Below are 18,673 nucleotides of genomic sequence, written 5' to 3'. Positions count from 1 at the left end.
GTGGATCTCGTTATCGTTATCATCGTCATTGTTGCGAATGTCGTAATCATCGTAACGGTCGTCTCTATAAGTAAAAAGCAGCCAAGTTAGACCACCTGATACAGGGAATGATGATGATTTGGTATACCTCTAAGCGATCCTCTCCAAGGAAGAAAGCAAATCAGAAGGAACTCACAAACAAATCACCCACCATACGAGCAACGTCGGGCAATCCCTTGTTCTTGAGAAAGCAATGCACGAATCAAGCAAGGCCGGTTCGATCCATGGCAAGGAAGGACGTCACTTACGTAGAGTCCAGGCTCATAGTTGTTCTCATTCATCCTCTCCAAAAAAAGAATGATCCGCAATCCTTCCAATCATTTCCCACCTCATGAAAAGAAATCCTCAAGGGAAAGAACGAGCCTATCACGAGAAGAGCGTGTTGGTTAAATACATTCACAAGCTGTTGCAAATCCCCTTTTACCTCAACACGGTGACCATGCTCTTCCAAAAATCCATCGTCATCGACCCATCCTCAAATAAACGCAGGTCTATAGTGCCCTGGGCGCGTTCCAAGAAGCTTTTCCAGCACACTTGGCTAGTGTAGAGCGACGCAGCGGCCACTTGATACAGGCTGGGACTTGAACCCAAAGAGATGATGATGATGCCCCCAAGTTGCATTGCCTGACCAAAGAAACCTATTCAATTCATTATTAGCACACACTCACACACACAATAAACACCCTTTTCATTGTTTGTTTCATTGCACTTGCCTTTTCCATATACACAAACCACCCCTTTGTTGTTGGTTACTGGAAACCGAAAGCCATGGTGTAGTAGTGTAGTTGAGCCGAAACAAAACCAGCCAACGTCTTGAGACCAAACTTGCCCTCTATACAAGCTAACACGTCAATGGAACCAGTTCGGCTGCAACATTCGACTCTGAATGTACCAGTTGACACCAAGCGTACGGCGGGAATAGCAACGAACAAGAGGAAGCAACCGTATCGCCATGGCAATAGCCAACCCACCCACCACGCTCATTCCTCGGCACTTGGACACACACTCACTCCTTGACAATGCATGTTACCTCACAGTCAACAAGAGCACTCTTTGGTAACACATTACCTACCTTGATTGGAATGTCGTGAAGGCGATAAAAGCAGACGAGCGACAAAGAGAAAGAGAAGCGTTGTCTCAAGTCGCGGAGCTACCGTTCCCAAGTTTTAATCCCCTACTGCTATTACACTGAGGCCACTCAATTACTCTATACACACCATCCACCCAAACACACAACTCACCCATCATCTTCATCGCCCTCAAGATAGGCAATAGGCACGCGTAAATAAAAGAAACCGTATAGCAAAAGGATGTGTGTCATTTTACACTTTACATGATAATGATAATCCAACAACACCCATTGTTGTCATACTACCAGGTTAGCTCGAATCATGAAAGTTAAATGATGGGCTGGAGCAGAAGAATCGTTCACATGCATTGTATTGGACAACAAAGGTGAATGGGAGGAATGGGCTGCTACCTGGCAGTTTACAAATAACTTTGCAAAATGATTCTTCTGATATTGGATGATACTTCTGTGTTTGAGCGTTTTTCAGTCAAATCCTCTCGAATCAAGAAAGTTGAATGATGGAGATGCTGGGCTGGAGCAGGAGAATCTTTCACATGCGTTGGATTGGGAAACAAAGATGAATGGGAGGAATGGGCTATCAAGTAGCAGTTTACGTATAACTAACCAGATAAAATTTTCTGATTTTGAATGATACTTCTGTGTTTGAGCATTTTTCAGTCAAAATCCTCTCGGATCAAGAAACTTGAATGATGGGCATGTTGGGCTGAAGCAGGACAATCGTTCATATGCATTGTATTGGACAACAAAGGTGGATGGGAGGAATGGGTTATTAGCTGGCATCTTATGAACTATTCCTAAAGAGTGTACAAGTATCATGCATCGCCTGAGCTGACTGACTCTTACTGTAAGCATGTTTTTATCCAATTGTATACAAAAACAACATGTGGGTACAAAGAAAGGAATGGTTGATGATGGGAATATTGAACGCTAGGGCGGGATATCCAAACTATGCCTCTGGTCAAGGGATGAACCAGTCAAGGTCACTTGTTCCTAGTTCCTTGGCTTCCTTGATGATGGTATAGACGACATCCTTCAATGATTGGCTTTCATTGAATTCGCTGTTTGAGCTATATGGCGGCGATGTGTGCATGTCTTCTTCTTCTGGTTCGGTGTTGTTGATGTGGACGGGTTGTTGACGATAATGCTGTAACAAACGATTGATATCATGTCGAAAATTAATATGGTTGTTTAAGGTGTGAGGATAGAAGGTTGGTAGTCGCAATGTTATCCGAACCATCCTTCGTTCGAAGTCTGGGATACGCCTGCCGATCATCTGAATCCCCATGGCTAGATTACAACAAATGATGTTTAAATAATCATGATTTGAAGACGTACTGTTTTTGAACAATACTTACGATTGGCAACGTCGTCATTGGGTTGTTCATTGGGCACAAATGGATCCTCCTCGAAAGGTTGTGGCGATAGGTCATCATCACTTTCATGCTGTTGCTGTTGTTCTTGTTGTTGCCGTTGCGTAGAAGAAGATCGAGGCTTTTCCAGAACATCCAGGGTAAGTTTCTTGACAACCACACCTTTGTCAGCTCGTCGGGCATCAAGACGTTCAAGGACAGGGCAATGCATGACCATAAGCCATATCAATTTGGTTGTTACCCATTCACACCGCTGCACACTGATATCCTTTAGATGGCTGCATTCAAGTCCCAAGAGCTCAATCACCGATTCGATTGTGATAGGTATCTGAGTAAGGTCACGCTGGATGGCATAGTGTTGCAATGTCGATACGTATTCACCGGTTTCAGCAATCATGTTGTCATGGATAAGGGTAGTGTATGCCAGGTCAAGTTTTGTGAGATTCTTGCATGACAAGGCGAGCTGTCTCAGTGATGAAGTTGTCAGGAGTACGGCAGTTGCTCCCATTATTCGGCGATGTTCTGTGGTGGTGTTGTGGGTCATGGGGACCACCTCTCTACGTGTCATTGCACTCTCTTGTCCCATTGATCTTCTTTGATTCATTGATTCCCCAACATGCTCCATAAGTTGAAACGGTGTCGGTAGTATAATCGTATCTATCCATTGCCTATTAGAATAAGAAGACAACAAGAAGATAATGGATCAAAAAGTAACTCACTGCATTTGCTTGGAACAAATAAACACACGCTTTGTACATGTGCACCATAATCGAGCATTTTCTTTGTGCGTGTCAACGTGACAATGAATGTGGCCCACCTGTAAGTATCCACCATCTTTGCATGTCGATAAAGTAAGGGCGATACACATGCCATCCAACTTCTACACACCATCGATATCTCATACAGCGTCGCTTGAGAATCCATGAGATATGAAAATATCTCCAATAGTAGTTCAGGAGGTAGTTGCAATACCATTGCTGATGCTGATTGTCGACTCGTGTTCAAGAGGGGTTGTGGTGGAAGAAGGCTGGAATGAGTTGCACACCAGAAGAGGTAATCTGCTCGATGTACTTTTAGAATGTCGTTGTCAAGTGGAGTACCAGTTTTCATAGGTTTTTTGAACGAGTTAAAGAATAAAGAAAGTATCGAACCTGTTTACAAATAGAACCAAGGATATCAAGTATGGGTGTTGGATTGAGAAGCAAGGAGGTTAAAAAGTCAGCATTATGCACATTGACATGTCCCACCCTGTTACCATGGCTAGTACTACTCTATGACTACCACCCACATACGTGCTCATTGCACCCATTCACTTCAGTCTTACATCAATACAAAGACTTGCTGTTGATACATAAAGGCCATTGATATGACATTTATTTGATTGCTCACTCGATTTATGGATAGGAGGGTGGATGAAAGAATGCTATACAGGGCCATGTCAAAATGGAAAGCCTAGACACATTTTCGTGCCAATGCTAAGCATGTTTTTGATAGATGCGATGTATCAAGGAAATGGGTATTTGCGCGCGTGTGCATAGTCATTCTCGGATATCGTCAATTGGAGGTTTCTCTCAGCCGACGGAGAAGTCTTTTGTCTCGTATACACAACTGTACAGCGATCCCACCCACTCCATGCAGAACGCCATTGCAACATTGGAACAGCTCGAGAATGTACCTTCACGCAAGGACGGCATCTCGGAAGAACAGGAAGAACAGCTTCGATTGTTTGGCTGCGAATTGATTCAAAGTGCCGGCATCCTACTCAAGTTGTAAGCTTTCCTTGAACACGCTCTTACATCAGTGAAGAACGATCGGTCACTCATTGACGCGTTGCTAGGCCACAAGTAGCTATGGGTACAGCACAAGTACTGTTTCAGCGCTTTTATTATATGGCGAGTCTCAAGCAATTTGGTATATTGGTATGCATAGGGAATCCAAATCAGTTGGTGTATAGGATCATTCACATGTGTATGTGCTCTACTAGGAGATAGCTATGGGTGCCGTATTCCTTGCAGCCAAGGTGGAAGAGTCATTTACTCGATTATCCTATGTGGTTACTGTATTCGATCATCTTTTACGACGAACACGGAATGAGCCAATGTATCCACCACTTGATCAATTCTCACAGGTAGGTTTGGCATGGTTGGATTCAAGTCGATTGATTGACTGATGGATGCATCATGGATCTAGCGGGCCTATGAATTGAAAAACATGATCGTTGCCAGCGAGATGCAAATCTTAAAGCACCTTGGTTTCCATGTCCACGTTCAACTCCCATATGGTGTATTGATCAACTACCTGCGTATCCTTGGACAAGAAGAAAATCAAGCAGTGGCCAGTAGGGCATGGAATTATTTGAATGATGGGTGAGCTGCTATACCATTCATTGAAAAGTGAAGGAATGTTACTGATATGATACCATCAAGTTTACGCACCAAGGTATATGCAACGTATGATCCACCTGTCATTGCTTGTGCAGCCATTTGGATGGCCTGTTGTGAAAAAGAAATCAAGCTTCCTGATGGATGGTGGTTGCTATTCGATACAGCCTATGACGACCTTACCAATGCAGCCAGGTTGATCCGCCGAGTGTATTATGCAAAGTTGGATCGGCAGCATTTGCCATTATATGCTCACGAGATGGATAAATGGCTCGCCAAATAGCATCAGCAACAGCAACAAAGTCTAGATTACATGTACATACACCTCTCTCACTCTCTTTTGCTTTTCTCACAACCCCCTTTATTTCAATTCACCTCCTGTGTTTCCAACATCACATTCCCAATTCCATTACATCATTCTACTACCCTTGTTTTTTACACAAAAGTGAATTTTATTGCACACATTACTATTTTGTTTAATTGTATAGAGTACTACACATTGTTGAAGAAAAAGGGATTATAAATCCATGTTGAGCTGGGCATGATAGGATCGTACAGTGGAACGTGAAGGCCGTGGTACGACAATAGGAGAAGGGGTTGCTGCAGCACCAGCTGCTGCTGCTGTTGCTGCTAGCGATACTGTTGATGTCCTCCGTGATGATGCTGCTGCTGTTGCTGGTGGCAGTTCCGGTAAACGTTGTTGCGATAGGAGGTGGCGTTCTTGATTCTCGTCAACAGTGATGCTTGTATCCGATGATGATGGTTGTTGCACCACATGGTGTGTTGTTGGCGTCATAGACTCTTGGTTGTTGAGAGTATCTTGAAGAGGGCGGCTAAATGCCAACTGCGGTAAATAATGTGGGGTGGATTGAGTCGTTGTTGGTGATGGTTGTTGTTGCTGTTGACCTTGCACATCGCCTCTTTCATTTGAAGGTGTGGATCGGCTAACAAAAGGTACAGGTGGCAACGTTTCTTGTGACATGTCGATACCGCTTATCAAGTTACTTGTGTGGAAACTAGGACTAAATGCCAGCTGAGGCGCGTATTGAAGCGAGTTGCGTACATTAGATGCTGTTACTGCACTATTAGGTTGTGAAGGTTGCTGCTTTTCAAGATCATGTTTTGTCATATCAAAGGCACTATAACTCGTTGGACTATAAGCAAGTTGAGGTGCGTATTGTACTGCCTTGTTGGTAGTGCATGCTGCTGTAGGTGAAGGTGGTTGCAGCAGCTGTTGGTTCTTCCCCGATTCAGCCCCTGATGTTGGTTGCTCCTTTTTGTCGTGTTCATCATATCCCACGTCGTATGGTGGCGGCAATGTTGATGGACATGTGGATAAAGTATCACTGTACCAGCTTTCTCGTATCCCCCATCCTCGTTTACCACCACCAACACCACGTCCTTGTTGATTATTGTTTTGACGTGCTCTACGTCTTGAACGCTTTACGCTTGTAAAGAGAATGATCGCCATCAACAAAACAGTAAATCCTCCCAAGGTGCCTAGCATGGTTCCAACAAGATTATCATTCACTTGCTTGCCGCTAGATGAATCCGTAATTATAGGAACCGAAGGTGTAATAGATGCTGCGGTTGTTGTTGTTGTTGTTGTTGTTGTAGCACTAGTAATAAAAGGCATGCTGGTGGATGGCACATATCGGCTAACGGGGATCGCGTCGTGTGCTGGATTATAGATTTGGATAAAAGGGGAACGATCACTGATACTCGATGTCGTCGCTTTAATCGCTATCGTTGGTGTAGGATGGTGATGGTGGTGATGATGCGATGATGTGGTATGGTGGTTTCTTTGATGACTTGTAGAATGATGTGTGTTCTTTTTGGAGGTTTCTGACATGGATCAAGTCGAAGACAGGGATGAGAGGGGAAACATCCGTTCAATGGAGAAAGGATATGGTGAAATCAATAAATAATGCCATTCTACGAAGCGCAAAATTCTGATGCATCATCCATCATTAGAGCGGGCAGTATTGGATAAGAGTTAAGCAACTCCTCGAGGGGGGTACATGTCACATCTCCTTAAACCTGCCCTTGGTCTCTTTAAACCTCCTCCCCCCATCTATACTGACTGGTGCATTGTTGCCCATCAATGGCTACAATGAGCCATTTGTCTCTTTATTTCAATAATCAACATTCTTAAGCTTAATGAGAAGAAAAGAAATGTAATCACAAATGTACATTCATTCTATGCATTGTATAATTGCTATGTTTATGAGAAAGGCGGATCGACGATCGTTGCAAAAGTGACACTTCAAATATGTAAATAGTGAAGCAGCGGACCTTTTAGTTGTCTGTGCATGAATGCAAAACAATGTTGGCCTTGTTGTTCGTTGCTAAATATATGCAATGTAAAAGCTTCGTGGCATCTCTCACACATCCTTTTATGCATAGCTATTCATTGACACGGAATCAGAGCTTATTGAAAGAGCCCACAGATCACCATAGGTTCCAATTTGCATAAAGTAAAAATTGTTATTCGTGTGATACAAGATGTCAATGTCGCCATCAAAGCATCTCTCATCAGGGATGTTGCGGGATCACACAACCGGAAACTGTAGTGCAGCTCTTTTTATACACCCGCTATACTGTTGCTGTTCTTACGACAAGTTTATACATCCTTCATTGTTGATTCAATTGGATTTATGTACTTTTTCAAAAGAAAAGGAGTTGGATGCGAGTATAACATTGTGGTCTGAATGCGTGGATGGGTAGTGTTGGAAGGACGAAGCAAGTGTATCTTGGATAGGGTGATGTTGTGATTATCTACCAAGAACCGAATAGGCCAATTCATCTTCGGAGGACTACATAAGAAAAGAGTCGTTAGATACAACATCCATAGTGATTGTGTTTTCCACAAGATACTTACATCATCGTCATAGCTTGGTTCACCAAGTTGTTCCTGCAAACTTCGAACCTGATTTTTGAGATCATTCTTGGTTGATACGAGATGTCGAATATGCTCCACAGCTTAGAATGAAACCTGTCAGCCTTATGGAAAATCCGATACCACTTCCATTCACTTACATTTCTGCAAGATCAAAGCTTCACTCCGATTGCCTTGACTCAATGCTGGTACCACTTCAATTAGTTGCTCGAATCCAAGTCTGATATTTTGCCTCCGTTTTTGTTCTGATGCAATATGGTTCGCCTTCTTTTCAGCTTCACTCAATAGTTCATGGGGTGCTTTCCTTGGTCGACGTTGTTTCCTAGGCTGTGGTTGTTGCTGTGTTGGTGTGGGAGTACTGCTGGATGTTGATGTATCATCATCTTTGACATCGATCTCTTCAATAGCTCGCTTTTTCCCCGTAGTTGGCGATAGCTGCTCAGACTCAATCGAGTTCTCACGTCGTTCGTTCTTGAATTGATCTACAAGATGGGTCAGCATTGGTATGTAGAGAGGGCCACTTCCCACGGTATTTCAATACTGACCTGGCGATGGTGAAGAAGTTGAATTTGGTAACGGTTGCTGTGTGTCCAAAGGGTTCAATAACTCCATGTTGTAGCAAGAGAAGAGAGGGAGGAAAGAAGAGGAAGGAACAACCTACCTGTTCGGAATTAGGCTTTGTCATTAGAGGATTCAGTTTTGGCAAGTAAAAGAGGAACAAGGCGAATTGGATCCGTTATCCCGATAATAGAGCACTCCAGGAAATTCCCATTCGAATCCTTGACGTTGGTTGCTATGGATAAAAGACTTCACCCCACCCTGCTAAACAAGTACATGTAGTATTTAGCCAACATCATGATAGTCTTCTTGGATAATAAACTACCCTCTTCCACGTACATAATTACCACAATATGACAATGATCCAATGATCCATACTTCCTTTGATCCCTATTCAGCTTATCAAAGAGCATTGGGTGGATCATTTGCCATGCGTCAGGTACAAGCAACCACGCACCAACTAGATGTGCATGTACAACAATGGCATCATTATGATCCATCCATACTTTTTATTATCCATCACACACAAGGACTTGCATCGTCTTTGTTTACATGTTCGTTCTTTATTATAAGCCTGTTTCGTGTCCCCCTCCTAGATTGTTTAAACGCACACCATCCAAAATCATCATCTCACTACTGCTAAATGGGCTTAACTAGGATGCATTGGGCAATGAGAGATGATGGGTTTCACACAAATGCGGATATTGAATTGTGATTGCAAGGGCGTGTGACGTACGACTTTTTCCCCTCTGCATCTTTTTGACGCGTTTTGCTCTGAGTTTTCTACCTTTATCCTCTCTTCCCAAATCAAAAATAATCATGGGTGTCACGTAAGGAACTTGTTCACGGATGTGGATGTTCGTTTATTAATGATATCGCCCATATAAAAGTGTTGAAACTCTCTCTGCTGGCGATGGCCAAAACTTCCCCAAGAAGGGCGATAAGGTCACCATCCACTACACCGGTACTTTGACCAACGGTAACAAGTTTGACTCTTCCCGCGATCGTAAGGAACCTTTCCAATGCACCATTGGTGTTGGTCAGGTCATCCGTGGTTGGGATGAAGGTAAAGAGCGTTATACATGATTATCAAAACCACTCTCTCGCTGACCCTTTCTCTTATTAGGTGTCACCCAATTGTCTGTTGGTCAACGCGCCAAGCTTACTTGCACTCCCGATTACGCTTACGGTCCCCGTGGTTTCCCTCCCATCATCCCTCCCAACTCTACTCTCGTCTTTGACGTTGAGCTTCTCAAGATCAACTAAATCACAATAAAACCTTGAAGCTGTTGTGTTTGTGAATTCTAGATAATTTACTCTTACTCCAAGATCATGGTAACTGCCATTTTTCCCATGACGTATCTATTTGTTTGGGCCATGATCACGTCAAAAGGCTATAGGGGCCCGTCTCTGACATGGCATGCTTGATTGGATAGAAATGCAAACACCGCTTAAACGTGTTGGGGTACACGTGTGAGGTGAGTGGTGTTGCAGATGTGGTATGTGTGCGTGGGTGTGTGTACAGCTTGGCTGGATCTAAAAAAAACAAGTTGGGAGGCGAAAGGAGAGTTTGCATATTGACCCAAGTCTAAAGAGAGTAGGGCTCATACACACATAAAAGCATGGGCCAAGTAGATATCATGCAGTAGTTGTTGGACAAGGAGAACTAAAAATCCTGCACATGAGAATGATATCCAATCGGTAATGAATCGGATAGTTCGCTCCGAGAGAGAGAGAGAGAAAGCGCGCGTGAATGCTACAGGCAGTAAAGGGAGCAGCAGCAGAGGAGGTAACATTGCATTTGTGTTTGCCACAAACAAGGCAGCCATTTTACACTTTTATGTTGCGGGTTGTTACATATGCTAATGAAAGCATGTGGATCGATTCGTTTATCATTAGAGCATTTACAATTGAGGATACAGTATATAAGATAACATGTGTAAAAGTATAAAATAGGTGGTATACGACTAGGTGAATAGTGAAATATGAAGAATGATTAATCGCGTTTTGGGATCCATGAGCGGCGAAGGGTGAGTGGTGATATGGATCTTGATGCTGTGGGGGGAGGAGGAGGAGGAGGGGGAGAAGAAGGTGGTGTTGGCACGCCAATGTTCTCATCGTTGCCATGACAACTTGTAAGACCGCGCTGGTTGTGATAATCAAGGAATCGAAGTGCTTGTTTCGGATCACCCAGATAATCAACAGCCTTGGGATCCTGCACAATGCCAACCAGTGGTTGCGGTACCTATATTTAACCATTTACCGTAATTAGAGCCTCTCCATACAAATAGACATCTTGCTTCCCCCCTTGGTCCATGCGCACACAAATCCACCAAAATGACGCGTGTTGCTCCTATGTCCCTACAAACTTACCATGCAAAACTCTTCTTGGTATCGGATCAGCATTTCCACGACCTTGATCTCATCTCGCGCGCTTTGTTGTCTTTCGACCGTGAGCTCCTTGGTTGCAGCAGATGAATAGAAAACCGTGGGCGCAATGACTCGAGCTAGATTTGTCACATCCATCTTGTTGGTTTCATGAAACGTTGCCACCCATTTCAAAAAAAGAAACAACATTTGCATCGTATCCCTGTTTGCTTTGGGCAACATGCAACATGCCAAGTGAAGCACCTTTTTGGATTTGCTCTCCTCTTGTATATCTATGGATGTAAACTCTTATGTTACTCAAAACTGTATGATGATCCTCTCCCCCTCCCTCGATGTCGCTGAAATGCTTACGGATAGATGCGATCAATAAATCGTAAAGCTTAAATGTCAATAGTGGCTCAGGCAAATCGCGTAGAAATCGTTTTAACAATGCTGCAAGCTGAATGGGCGTTTCATCCAAATAAACCAAAGACGTGGCATCACGATTGACCGTATCACAAATCTCGTTTAGCTCACGCACATTGCCGTTCTTGCGGAATACACCTTCCAATGACATGTCTACATAAACGTTGTTGGTGTCGTTAGTAGATGAGAACGGATACGTGGTACCAATGACATTTACCCATTCGACATAATGCAAGGATACAATTCTTCATAAAGGTGGGTACAAGTGCATTGGATGAAAAATAATAGGGAGCAAGTGGATGTGTGCCTTTGGAGAGAATCTCATGAAAAACGGATGCAGGCTGATGTCGGTGGTGATGATCTCTTTTGGCGATGGCAACGAGAGGGACGCCAAATGTTTTGTTGTTATGATTGCCACCATAGGAGGAAGATGATAGGAGATGTGCTGCATAATGGTGATGTTGATGATGCTTTCCTCCTCCTCCTACTCCTGCTCCTCCTACTCGAATATGAGTCTTGAACCTGTACCACAAGGATGATGATGATGATCGTTTCGTTTCTGTCAACGCCACAAGTTCTTCCAAAGAAAAGGAGCCACGCACCAAGCTTTCAAGATAGAGAGCTGCCATGTATCGTAATACGGCGTCTTGGATATCAGTAAGGTCTCCTGAATGATGTTGTTGACACGTGGTTTCTGGTATTGCTAATGCATTATCACCACCACTGCTACCACCACCACCCATAACATGGTTGTTGGAGTGAATTGTGGCTGTGGCGTCAAAGGTGTCAAAAGTACAAATGGATGCCTGTTGGCCTTGTTGTTGTTGATCTAATACAGTGGTGGAGTGTGTTTTCTTGTTGTTGTAACGATCAAATACGCCATGTAGCGGCCTGCGTTCACGGCGGTTGGTGCTCAAGGCTCTTCGAATACTTCCAAAACGGCCGAGAGTATTATTGCTGTTGTTGTTGATAGGTGATGTTGTTTCTCGAATAGTGGTCGCACGTTTCATCGTAAGAGGTGATTGATTTTGATGATAACGCCATCTCCAAGTAGGTGTAGAACAAGTGGGAGAAGTTGTAGAAGAAGAAGATGGTGGTGGTGGAGGAGTTGTTGTTGTATTGTTGTCGGTGCGTTTCACATGAGTCAAATGGACTGAGCCGAATAATGACTGCCGTCGTGTTGTGCTTCGGTTCATTAAACGCAAAAGAGAGGATTGCCGTTTACTTTTCTTTGCAGCTGTATTTATCTTGGTTTCATAGTCGTGCAGCGTGGTTTGTCGACTCGTGTCATCTGGTATCCTGCCTATTATAATGTATAATGCCCTCTTTAGTTACTCGCCCCTAATCAATATCTTTTTTTGCCCTTGCCCGCCACTCATATCTGTATCTCTCCTTGAAAATCGGATGCACAATCACGGTACCTGCTTCTGTTGGTGAAGTATACAGCTGCCCTAATGCCGATTTCACAAGATCCAGGCACTGTTCCCATCGGCTCATGTGCCTAAAGGGTGGGTATTGACATCCCTTATTGGTGCAGCAATCATTGCAGAAAAGGATGACTCCGTGTTCAAGTGTCAACTGGGTTTCATCGAGTCGCGCCCTATCAAGCTCCTTGGCTAGTTGATAATGACACCGTGTACAGTGGAAACATGATAAATGCCATCGTAGATCGCCTTTACGAATACATTCATCTTCGATAGCCTCATGGCAATGCTGACAATGAGAAACGTTACGTTGATACGCCATCGTCCCCATGTTGTTGCTATGGTGATCATGTGTTGCCATGGTGTTGGTGGAATCGTCCTTGAACCAATATCTTCCTGCCATCCATACGCGTTGATTCTCCAAAGGTAATAACCTTGAAAGAAAAAGAGATATGGCGTCTTGAATACGATGATCAGTTTCCTAAAAGAAGGAGGAAAGGGGATGACGCGCGTAGAAAATGGGCGATTTGTTGGCGTGTGTGTGTGTATAAATGATGAGCATGTTGATCCGTAGTACCAGTGATAACTCTCTTTCTTACCAAACGCAGCGCTTGAGCGAGTCCAATGCGTATCAGGCTTTTCAAATTCTGGGCCATTCCTGTCACCAATGAAAGTAGCTCTTGGGTGACACCTGTATCGGCTGTTTTGGTACATCCCATGTTGCCATCGTGCGTCAACAGCTGAAAAATGCTTATAATTTGGCTGCATATAGACCGAGTTTCAATAACGCATTGCAATTCTAAGCAAAATGTTTGTTTGGTTATGCCCAATTTCGCATCACAGGTGATGTGTCCATAATAAATTTACCTTCTCCTTTCTCGGCTGAGATTGAGCCAATGGTATCCAGGGCAGCAAATAGAACTTCAAGATGCAGGATAAACTGGCTTGCCATGCGCATGCTCTCCATATAGGCTCCAGCAGCAATATGAAACAACATGTCAGAGATACACGTTGCAGAGGACTCTTGAAAGGCTGAAAGATCGGTCCATATACGAATGACTTTGGTTTCCATGGTATTCTGTAGCTCACGTAATCGATCAGCCGTCAAGGATCGGGGATCTAGTGTTTGGGCGTAAATGAAAAGAAAGCAATGATCAACATAGCTGTAGTGGCACCATTCTATTAGCAAAGAGATATCATACCATCCCGCTGTGTCACGTCCATTGCATCCACAAGTCGTATATTCCAAAACTAGTAGTTGTTGTGTAAGAGGATGATTTGAAAAATAGATGTAAACATTCAATTGTAATACCTTTTGAATCATGTAACATTCGGGATGCCACTTTTTTCTAGGATAGCTGTGATGTTCCACAAATTGTTTGAGGATCGCTTGACCGCATCCAGCACAATGTGTATCCGGAATCATGGAGAAGTGATATCGACAATAAGCCTGCCCATGGAATTCAAAGCATGATCCATCCTCGCTTTGTTGTTCATTGGCCACACAATCAGGACATTGCAAGCATTCAAGATGATATTCGAGACCTGGTTCCACAGGACCAAAGATGGGTTGATGGCATTGTTTGCAAACGAGGCCGAGACGTGAGTAGTAATGCTGTTCACAGACAATACGGTAATCATTCTTGATCTCCAATGCGTAAAACTTGTCGGCAACCAGTTTGTGGCAATCCTATTCAAGGGAAAATCCCGAGTTACTATAAATGATCAAATGTCTTGTTGTGCTTTGCCTTTTGCCATGAATCAACCCACTGACCTCCTCCTCCTCTTACTCCTCCCTCCTTCCTTTACACACCTCCTCCTCCTTCACTCAGACCATAAATGACCCCTTCTTTCTTTTCCACAAAAACTATCATCACCCGGTAATAATCATCATCCGTCCGCTTTGTGCTCTTCATCTCATTCATCCTCCTCCTCCCTAACTTGGGCCAAACATAAGGTCAAATGGAATTAATGTCGCCACCCAATCCCTATCATTGTCTTGCTCCTTGATATCTGATATCGAGTAAATGTGTATATTGGCGTCCACCACTCCTTCACCAAAAAGCACTTTTTGGGATCACATGCCACGAAGCACCAGTACCGATATCCATAATCCTCCTTCTCTTCCATATCCCCAAGAGATGTGCATGACCAAAATAAAGCATGAATGACTGTACCTCGCAAACAAAGCATTGATAATGATAGATCTCGCCTAATGCTTTCACCAAAGGTCCGTTTCGTTTCACGCATAAACGACCACAAGCACGACAAGATCGAACACTCTTGTTGCTAGGACTGGCAGGTTGAATGGACGAGAGTGGTTGTGGTTGTGGAGTAGCAATGTCAACGTCAAGCCGATTCTCAATCGTGTCTGTGGAGGTCATTGTAATATGGGACGCGGTGTGTGTAGTTGATAGTGTCGGCGGTGGGGGGAGGTGTTGACCCTCTTTTTGCTTATCGCTGCGTTGTTGTCGTAGTGTAGTGTTGTTGTTGTTGTTGCGAGGGGTGTTTGAGAAAGAGAGCAGCGAACACACAAAGAAGCAAAAGAATAAAAAAGTGAAAGCGCGCGAGATGTGTGTGAACAAGCAGAAAAGGAGAAACAAGGGGACAAAGGAAAAAGAGATTCAATGTACAAGAAACATAAGCACCACCACGCTCACATATCACCAACTGAGAATATAAAACCTCACAACTCCTTGATTGTGTGCACGCTCAACATGTATGTGGCAGTCGTAATGGGTGGCACATAGTTGTTGTCAGGTATTTCATGCAACATCATGCAGCAGCAGCACCAGCAGCAGCAGCACCAACAATTCTCGGACCAAACTTTCTTTTTTGGATCCTTCTTCTTTATAGCCATTCCTCGAGATGCATTGTAAATATAGACTCTAAGCTCTCACACCATGATTTGGTGGCATCGTTGTATCTTGGCGGATCCTGCAAGACCTGTCGTTGGTCCTCTGAAAGATCAAAATACCGCCGCTTTCTCCTGGTTCGAAGACTACGTCCACGGCTGGCGACACCTTGATCATAAATGCACATGGATCGAATATGAGGAAGATAATCATTCAAGATCAACTCGTCTGATAAACCCGCCGTTCGTAGTGTCAGCAATGCTTCACAAGCGGCTATGCAATCCCCTGCTGCTTCTGATCTGTAAATGTGGAATATGTTTGAGTTTAAATTGCATGTGTGAAGGAGTGATTACCCACACCCCCTTTCGCCAACAATCCACCCCGTCATCAAGAAGAAAAAGAGAAAGAATGTACCTGACATCCAGTAACTGTTCCCATAAGGTTGCCATTATCCAATCCTTATCCTTGAGCCGTTCATAGTTTGCCACCCATGTTTGCGTTGCCATGCTGTCACCATAATCCCAAAACAAGTGGTCTGTGTTGCTCGGTGTTTTCCACAATGCTTTATATCCAGTGGGTCGATCCGCTGAAGATGGTCCATATTCATCACATTCATGCTCCTTTATATCCCAAAGTTGTACATATATCAACGTGTTAACAATACGACTCATTCCCTCACTCGCTCTCGCTCTCGCTCTTTTTCTTACCTGCCCCTCCTTCCGATCTAAGCATGTCACCGCTTCTAATGCACTTAGCACTGTATCCAATCCATCAACGTCCTCATGGTCATCATCTTCAATATTGACATGGCTGCCTCGTGAATAGTATTCATAAAACTCGACCAAATCCAATCCCGTTTTTGAGCGTGGTTGTTCAAGATGGAAGAGCTGTGCAAGACATTCCGGTCTACTAAAGTGACCACCGATACCAGTGTAATCCTCAAATAACCGGGGGCATTCGTGGTATATGCATGATGTTGTCGAAATTGCCGCCGTTGTTGTTGATTCCTCCTGATACTCCTTGTCCCTTTTTGGTAACTCCTTGTCGGGTCGATCCTCCTCCTTTTCCTCATCCTCATCCTCATCATTCTTGGCAGTTTGTCGAATGCACCAAAGTTGAAGTGTCATCATCAATTGTCGCATATCATATCCAATCGCAGCAAACAATCCAGCAAGATCCGCAGGGTGAACAAGGTATCCTTCAGCAAAACACACCAGCTGCAAGTACGCAAGAAGCTCATCTTTCTTTGGAGGCTTGAGCATCAACACAGCTTGCAAGAAAAGCTGCTCTATCGGGACCACATTGATATCTAAATAAAACAAATCATCATTAGCATACGCTACTTGTAGTTGTATTGTGGGCCACCTGTGTACTTACCATTGCATGTAAGGATGATGGGTCTTTTGCTTTTTTGGGCTAGCTCAACCACTGCAGGCCAAAATCCTTTGTCATCTTCATATAAATTATCGACCTCTTCCAAGAGCACCAGGCTTTGCTTAGGTTCTTGTGGTTGCGTAGGCTCATCTGATGTAAGATCCACAACAGCTTGTTGTTGGTGTTCATGAACAGGCTGTGACGATGGTGGAGTAGGCATTTGTTCTTCCTTCTTCTTGACGAATTGTCGAAAAAAGTCAACACTTGCTTTGGATGGCTTTGGTGAAGGATCACGTGACGTAACATCGGCGCTTTTACCATCAAAAGCAACGAGATGGCTTTCTGTCATTTCACCAACACTCGAAGTAAGATCCTTGCCAGAACGCCGTAATCCAGGATGTATTTCAAACACCTCATAACCCGCTTCTTCAGCTGCTGTATATACGGATGCAGTCTTTCCAGTACCAGGCTTGCCCACCATCAATAGCAAATTCGATTGGATTGGTTGCTCAGCAACGGGCTTATTCGATTTCACACGATGTCGTTTGGTTGGCATGAAATCATCATCTCCTTCATCACCCATTGGGATATTCTCAAACAAATCTTTGCGCGTCGACTTGCGATTGCTCTTTTGCTGCTTCAATTGCTCGAGTGCTGTTGGCGACATGACTTTCATTTGATGTAACCAATCTCGTAGATAAGTGTGATCATCGCGGTTGCCTAGCAATTGTTGTACACAACATGGTCGATATTTTTCATTCCATAACATGTTCTTTTGTGATCGTCGAGCGGATGTAGATGATGATGTGGTAGTGAAAATGGACGCGTACAATGATTGGCATGCTGGGGATTTCATTCCATGAGGATACACATGATGCATAAAGCGCTCTATTTGCGTAGCTGATATAGGGCGACGCTTTGGTGATTGTGGCGATTGTTGTTTACTGCTGCTGGTACGCTTCTCGGCACGCTGCGTGAAAAATTCAACGTCGTTGGCATCCATAATGCATTCTGCATAATTGCGTGATGACCTGCGATTACCAAAGTCAAAATCATCCCTTTCTCGATGTGTATCCACACCAATATGTCCACCTTGAAACCAATCCTTATCAGGCCATAAAGGTTCAGGAACGCTAGGTCGTGGTGATCGAGCTGGTGATGGTTGTGGTGGTGGAAACGATGGTGCAGGGCTGCTTGGTCGACTCGTCTTCTTTGGTTGTGATATAGGTAGTTTCTGCTGCCGCTTTTGTCCACGCTTTTGGAAGAACGGTGCCGTCGATGTTGCATTCTTTGTACTGGAAGGCGATGACGGTGGTGGTGTAGTGCTTGATCGATCGCTTGCCCTTGATCCCCACACTGGTGAACCCTTGTGAACTTTGATCCTGTGCCCTGTTGACCGATCGCTGCTGCTGGACCCATCAGAAGTGTTGGACTGATTGGCGGATGAAGGTTTGAAAAAGGTTCTGAATGCACGTTTGGATGGGGATGAAGGGTTGATCTCTTGGGACATTGAGGAGAGTGTGGTGTGACAAAAGGCAACAGAGGCGCGTATCGCTGATATCCAATCATCACTTTAAACGCCACGGTCACGCGCTATGTAATGCCGCAAGATTTAACATGCATGAAATTCGCGTTTGCGTATCCATGGAATCCATCCCCCTTATAGGCCACATTCAATTGGAAGCAAAATACGTACCATCCCATATCCTAGTTTAATTCTAAGAATCATGTATAAGCTCGCATTGAATGCATATTACAATGACGCACGTTAACACTCTAATAAATCGGCTTCTTGTATCGGCATGACGTGTGGCTATGCTTGATGAGTTAAAGATACCTATAACAATGATCATGGCGGTGAAGAAAGGCTACAATATTTCCTGACGTTCT

The 18,673-nt window shown here is 44.0% G+C and overlaps 7 protein-coding genes across 7 annotated transcripts; 2 read left to right on the top strand and 5 right to left on the bottom strand.

Moving 5' to 3' along the window:
• Nucleotides 1-2,087: 2,087 nt before the first annotated feature.
• On the bottom strand, nt 2,088-3,043 carry O0I10_005998 (uncharacterized protein; the record flags this gene model as incomplete). The annotated part of the gene is made up of 2 exons (XM_058486033.1): nt 2,088-2,416; nt 2,485-3,043. 2 exons carry the CDS (start codon nt 3,041-3,043, stop codon nt 2,088-2,090), a joined length of 888 nt encoding a protein of 295 aa, XP_058343228.1.
• A 1,088-nt stretch (nt 3,044-4,131) lies between these two features.
• Nucleotides 4,132-5,163, top strand: O0I10_005997 (uncharacterized protein; the record flags this gene model as incomplete). The annotated part of the gene is made up of 5 exons (XM_058486032.1): nt 4,132-4,268; nt 4,337-4,418; nt 4,484-4,627; nt 4,690-4,865; nt 4,926-5,163. 5 exons carry the CDS (start codon nt 4,132-4,134, stop codon nt 5,161-5,163), a joined length of 777 nt encoding a protein of 258 aa, XP_058343227.1.
• Nucleotides 5,164-5,397: 234 nt separating this feature from the next.
• Nucleotides 5,398-6,732, bottom strand: O0I10_005996 (uncharacterized protein; the record flags this gene model as incomplete). Its single annotated transcript, XM_058486031.1, has 1 exon — nt 5,398-6,732. One exon carries the CDS (start codon nt 6,730-6,732, stop codon nt 5,398-5,400), a length of 1,335 nt encoding a protein of 444 aa, XP_058343226.1.
• A 922-nt stretch (nt 6,733-7,654) lies between these two features.
• Nucleotides 7,655-8,391, bottom strand: O0I10_005995 (uncharacterized protein; the record flags this gene model as incomplete). Its single annotated transcript, XM_058486030.1, has 4 exons — nt 7,655-7,696; nt 7,762-7,862; nt 7,920-8,261; nt 8,325-8,391. The coding sequence occupies 4 exons, from the start codon at nt 8,389-8,391 to the stop codon at nt 7,655-7,657; spliced, it is 552 nt and encodes a 183-aa protein (XP_058343225.1).
• A 765-nt stretch (nt 8,392-9,156) lies between these two features.
• O0I10_005994 (FK506-binding protein 1) lies at nt 9,157-9,603 on the top strand (the record flags this gene model as incomplete). The annotated part of the gene is made up of 3 exons (XM_058486029.1): nt 9,157-9,167; nt 9,228-9,403; nt 9,464-9,603. 3 exons carry the CDS (start codon nt 9,157-9,159, stop codon nt 9,601-9,603), a joined length of 327 nt encoding a protein of 108 aa, XP_058343224.1.
• A 730-nt stretch (nt 9,604-10,333) lies between these two features.
• O0I10_005993 (uncharacterized protein) lies at nt 10,334-14,938 on the bottom strand (the record flags this gene model as incomplete). The annotated part of the gene is made up of 10 exons (XM_058486028.1): nt 10,334-10,582; nt 10,711-10,997; nt 11,077-11,283; nt 11,348-12,433; nt 12,552-13,035; nt 13,154-13,353; nt 13,422-13,673; nt 13,757-13,805; nt 13,867-14,244; nt 14,732-14,938. The coding sequence occupies 10 exons, from the start codon at nt 14,936-14,938 to the stop codon at nt 10,334-10,336; spliced, it is 3,399 nt and encodes a 1,132-aa protein (XP_058343223.1).
• Nucleotides 14,939-15,404: 466 nt separating this feature from the next.
• On the bottom strand, nt 15,405-18,293 carry O0I10_005992 (uncharacterized protein; the record flags this gene model as incomplete). Its single annotated transcript, XM_058486027.1, has 4 exons — nt 15,405-15,708; nt 15,824-16,029; nt 16,117-16,718; nt 16,787-18,293. 4 exons carry the CDS (start codon nt 18,291-18,293, stop codon nt 15,405-15,407), a joined length of 2,619 nt encoding a protein of 872 aa, XP_058343222.1.
• Between the last annotated feature and the right edge of the window lie 380 nt (nt 18,294-18,673).

The sequence above is a fragment of the Lichtheimia ornata genome, assembly GCF_029851405.1.
Source record: "Lichtheimia ornata isolate CBS 291.66 chromosome Unknown scaffold00025, whole genome shotgun sequence".
Taxonomy (NCBI): domain Eukaryota; kingdom Fungi; phylum Mucoromycota; class Mucoromycetes; order Mucorales; family Lichtheimiaceae; genus Lichtheimia; species Lichtheimia ornata.
Note: the sequence above shows the minus strand (reverse complement) of the source record. Positions and strands in the feature narration are given on the sequence as shown.